Here is a 4,955-nt window from a genome sequence, read left to right as displayed (position 1 = left end):
GCCGGCTTCAGGTCTGCACAGGGAAGGAGCCCAGCGCTGCCAGGAGTCAAGGTGGAACCGTGTGGAGGGACACAGATCAATGGAACACGATAAATCCAGGTCGGTTCCGCTGTCAGCCCTGGGAGACCGCAGGCAGGGTGGCGGGGATCAGTGCCCCAACCCCCACCCCCGCTTCCCTCTCGGGGGTCCAGGCTGTGGAGGGGCCTGGGTCCAAGGGGAGCAAACTGAGGTGGGCAGAGGGAGGGGCCCAGGCCCAGCCTGGAGCCCAGGTGGGGAGCAGAGGGAGGGCTGAGGGACCCCCGGGGAATCCATCTCAGCCCCTGGCGTCCACGGTCCTGGGAAGCCCTGGGCTTGGTGGCCTGATGTGAGTCCACAGACTCCCCTGGGGGTCTCTGGGCAGTGAGGGCCTTGGTGTGAGGGTGTGGGCTCGGGTCAACAAGGGGGCGTCCCAGCAACCGCCAGGGCTGAAGCTGAGGACCCTGACGGAGGACAGAAGTGGCCAAACAGATCCCTCCCCTGCTGTCAGCCCTGGGAGGGCCTGCGTGTGATGAGCACTCGTGGGGCCTTGACTTCCTGACATCCGGGTCTCGGAGGGACTGTGGTCCTGGGATGAGGGGCGTGGCTTCGGGGGTTCCAAGGGGAGGCTACATGCTTCCTGAGTCAAAGTGAGGACCCCGAGGGACAACGGAGGATTCCTGCACCCGGGGACAGTGTTGGACATTGGAGGCCTTGGGGCAGGGTGAGCACCGGCGGCATTTCCTGACACCCGGGCCTCCGAGGGACTGGGGTCCTGGGGTGAGGGGCGGGGCCTCGGGTGGCCAGAGGCTAGACGACATGACGCCTAAGTGACGACCCTGAGGGAGAACTGAGGGCTCCCGGAACCCGGAAAAGAGGCCATCCCACAGACAGGGAACCTTGCTAGCAGCTGTCCGGAGGCCCGAGGGCAGGACGGGCCCACGTGTTGTGTCCTGACTGCGGCACCCTGGTCTCAGAGAGACCGGGGACTTATTGTGAGATGGGGGGTGGGGGGACCCTCAGATCTGCAGAGGAGAGAATCCAAGGTCCCACTGGGAGTGAAGCTGATGACTGTGAGCGAGCAGTGAGGATCCTGGACCCCAAAACACAGTCAGTCCTGGGAGGCCACAGGTCGGAACAAGCACAGGCGGCATTTCCTGCCATCCGGGTCTCGGAGGGACTGGGGTCCTGGGATGAGGGGCGTGGCTTCGGGGGTTACAAGGGGAGGCTACATGCCGCCTGAGTCAAAGTGAGGACCCTGAAGGAGGAAGGAGGGGCCCCTGAACCCAGAAAAGTGGCCACCCCACAGAAAGGCGCCCTTGCTTTCAGCCGTCCGGCGGCCCGAGGGGAGGACAGGCCCACGTGGTTTGTCCTGACTTCCGCATCCGAGTCTCAGACAGACTGGGGACATAGTGAAAGGGCGGGGGCCTCAGGTCTGCGGAGGAGAGAATCTCAGGGCCGCCTGGGAGTGAAGGTGACGACCGCGAGTTAGCATTCAGGGACCCTGGACCCCAGAACAGAGCCAGTCCTGGGAGACCATGGGGCGGGAGGACCTCGGGCAGCAGTTCCCGAAATGCGGGTCTCGGAAGGACTGGCGTCCCGGAATGACGGGCGGGGCCTCAGGTGGGCTGAGGGGGGAATCTCAGCTCCTGCCAGGAGTCAAGCTGAAGACCCTGAGAGAGGAGTGAGGGTACCAGAGACCCCAGAACAGAGGGGACGCAACCGATCCTGCCCCTGCTGTCAGCCCTGGGAGGCCCCCAGGCGGGATGAGCACACGTGGTGTGTCCTGACTTCCGCATCCAGGGCTCAGAGAGACCGGGGACTTACTATCAGGATGGGGCCCTCAGGTGGTTGGAGCGCAGAATCCCAGGTCCCGCTTGGAGTCACGGTGAGGACCCTGAGTTAGCGCGGAGAGGACCTCCCACCCTAGAAGAGTGGGAACCTGCCAGAGCCCAGGCCTGCTGCCAGCACGCGGGTCCAGGGCTGTGCCACAGTGTAGACCCCAGGTCTCCCCTCCTTTCTCTCCCAGGGGCTCCAGACACCGGGAGGTGAAGGCCTAGGTCTGAGACACGTGTCCTCGGGTCACAGAGCACAGGAGGCCGGCAGTGTCAGGACTGAAGGTGAGGTGTGGGCCCTGAGTGTGTGCCCGGGGGCTCCTGGAACAGAGGGGACCCCACGACGCCAACGTCCACTCCACCCACCCCCTGTCGCCCCCAAAGCCTCGGGCTGTGCCGGCTGCACCCTGAGGAGCTGCCTTACTTCCCCCGTCAGGTTCACAGACGACCGTCCACCAGGAGGAGAGCCCCTGTGAGGCCGAGGGCACCCCTGGAGAGGAGACCTGTAAGTGGCCTTTGTCAGAGCCCCCCAGGGTGGGTTTCTCAGCCCGGGCCGCTGACACTCCCTTTCTTCCCCAGGCCCGTGGGTCCCCATCTGTCACCCTGGCCTCGCTCCTCTCAGCTGCCCGACACCACTCACCGTGCCTCCCGTTCAGATGCGTGACCTCCACCACACTGAAGCCGACTTTCAGGACCCAAGAGCGGCTGAGGATTCCATGGATGAGCAGGACATTTGGGTGGAGGAGGAGGAGGAGGACGCGGAGGAGGAGGACGAGGAGGAGGAGGAGGAGGAGGAAGGCGGCGCATCCCCGTTGTCTCCCTCCTCCTCCTCCTCGTCGTCTTCCTACTCAGTCCTGTTCCTGGGCACTGGCGAGGAGGCGGCTGATTCTGGGACACCCAGTCCCACGCAGAGCCCTCAGGGTGTCTGCCCCTCCCCCACAGCCGTGGCAGCCCCTCCATGGAGCCAGTCGGAAGACAATGGCCTCAGAAGCCAAGGTGAGGAGGGGCCCAGCTCCGGGCAGGACCCGGCAGATGCCGAGTCCCGGCTCCAAGATGCATTACACTTAATGATGGCTGAACTGATGGGCTTCCTGCTCCACAAGTACCGCACAAAGCAGCCGACCTCAAAAGAGGAAATGCTGAATGCGGTCCTCAGAGATGACCAGGACCACTTCCCTGTGGTCTTGAGCCAAGCCTCTGAGTGTCTGCAGCTGGTCTTTGGGGTGGATGTGAAGGAGGTGGACCCCAGGGAGCACTTGTATGTCCTGGTCCCCACCCTGGGCCTCACCTACGATGGCATGCAGGACGACGGGCAGAGCATGCCCAACACTGGCCTCCTGGTGATACTTCTGGGTGTGATTGTCCTGGAGGGCGACTTTGCTCCTGAGGAGGCAGTCTGGCGAGCACTTAGCAAGATGGGGCTGTGTGCTGGGAGGGAGCACTTCATCTACGGGGAGCCCAGGGAACTCATCACCAACGTGTGGGTGCAGGAGGGGTACGTGGAGTACCGGCAGGTGGCCAACAGCGATCCCGCTCGCTACGAGTTCCTGTGGGGTCCCCGGGCCTACACGGAGACCAGCAAGCTGCAAGTCCTGGAACATTTCCTCAGGGTCAATAGAAGGGGTCCCAGTTCTTTCCCATCCCTGTCTGAAGAGCGAGTGAGTGATGAGGAAGAGGGGGCCTGAGGCAGACTTGCAGCTGGGCTCCTTCTAGGCCCCTGTCCGGCAGCTTCTCCCGCCGGGCAGGAAGTGAGGCTGACTCTTCACTGTGTGTCTGAAGAGCAAGCAGTCAGCCTTTTAGGTAGTGAGGGCCAGGGCCGGCGGGGGGGAACACGGTGTACAGCATCTCTGGGCTCCTGTTCTCTACAATGATATGGAAATTCATCTTCATTTCCCTTAGTGATGCTTCAGATGTTATTCCTTTTAATAAATATCAATATACTTTATTTTATTATACAGTTTTTTTAAAGATTACATTTCATTTACAGTTCTGAGAAAATATCGGTTATATACCCCTTGTTGTGCAATACGTTCTTGAACCTTGCTTACACCCAATAGTTTGGACCTCCCGCTCCCTCACCCCTATATTGCCCCTCCCCCCTCCCCCCTGGTAATCACTAGTTTGTTCTCTATGAGTCTGCTTCTTTGTTATAGTCACTAGTTTGTTGTATTTTTTAGAGTCCACGTATAAACTGATATCTACAGTATTTGTCTTTCTCTGTCTCATTTATTTCACTTAGCATAATGTCCTCCAAGTCCATCCATGTTGCTGCAAACGGCAAAATTTTGTTTTTAATGGCTGACTAGTATTCCGTATGTGTGTGTGTGTGTGTGTGTGTGTGTTTGTGTGTATCCATTCATCTGCTGATGGACATTTAGGTTCCTTCCACATCTTGGCAATTGTAGATAACGCTGCTATGAATATTGGGTGCGTGTATCTTTTCAAATTAGTATCTTTTTTTTTTTTTGAGATATATACCTAGGAATGGAATTGCTGGGTCACTTGGTGGTTCTATTTTTAGTTTTGTGAGAAACGGCATACTGTTTTCCACAATGGCCACACCAATTCACATCCGCACCAACAGTGTAGGAGGGATCCCTTTTCTCCACATCTTCGCCAACATTTGCTCTTCGCGTTCTTTTTGAAGGTAGCCATTCTGACAGGTATGAGGTGATATCTCATTGTGGTTTTGGTTTGCATTTCCCAGATGATTAGTTATACTGAGCATCTTTTCACGTGCCTGCAGGCCACCTGCATTTCCTCTTTGGACAGATGTCTATTCTGTTGTTCTGCCCGTTTTTAGTTGGGTCATTTGTCTTTTTGATGTTGAATTGTATGAGCTGTTTATATATGGTGGTTATTGCTCCCTTGTCAGTTGTATCATTTGCAAATATTTTCTCCCCTTCAGTAGGTTGTTTTTTTTATTTAGTCAGTGGATTCCTTTGCTGTGCAGAAGCTTTTAAGTATAATTAGGTCCCCGCTGTTTATTTTTCCTTTTATTTCCTTTGTTTTAGGAGATGGATCGAAAACGTTATTGCTGTAATTTACGTCAGAGAGGGTTCTGCCCATGTTTTCCTCTAGGAGTATTATAGTATCCAGTCTTGA

The 4,955-nt window shown here is 57.4% G+C and overlaps 1 protein-coding gene across 1 annotated transcript; it reads left to right on the top strand.

Moving 5' to 3' along the window:
• The first annotated feature begins 1,824 nt into the window (after positions 1 to 1,824).
• On the top strand, positions 1,825 to 3,659 carry LOC140691750 (melanoma-associated antigen 8-like). The gene is made up of 4 exons (XM_072955683.1): positions 1,825 to 1,903; positions 2,045 to 2,135; positions 2,287 to 2,355; positions 2,430 to 3,659. Exons 1-4 carry the CDS (start codon positions 1,850 to 1,852, stop codon positions 3,533 to 3,535), a joined length of 1,320 nt encoding a protein of 439 aa, XP_072811784.1. The 5' UTR covers positions 1,825 to 1,849; the 3' UTR covers positions 3,536 to 3,659.
• The last annotated feature ends 1,296 nt before the right edge of the window (positions 3,660 to 4,955 follow it).

Source organism: Vicugna pacos, chromosome X, assembly GCF_048564905.1.
Source record: "Vicugna pacos chromosome X, VicPac4, whole genome shotgun sequence".
Lineage (NCBI taxonomy): Eukaryota > Metazoa > Chordata > Mammalia > Artiodactyla > Camelidae > Vicugna > Vicugna pacos.
This window is presented reverse-complemented; position numbering and strand designations above follow the sequence as displayed.

Coding starts and splice junctions, on each gene's coding strand:
- LOC140691750 (XM_072955683.1), top strand. CDS start 1,850: ATGGGGCCCTCAGGTGGTTGGAGCGCAGAATCCCAGGTCCCGCTTGGA. Junction 1,904..2,044: donor AGGTCCCGCTTGGAGTCACG/GTGAGGACCCTG, acceptor TTTCTCTCCCAG/GGGCTCCAGACACCGGGAGG. Junction 2,356..2,429: donor CACCCCTGGAGAGGAGACCT/GTAAGTGGCCTT, acceptor TTTCTTCCCCAG/GCCCGTGGGTCCCCATCTGT.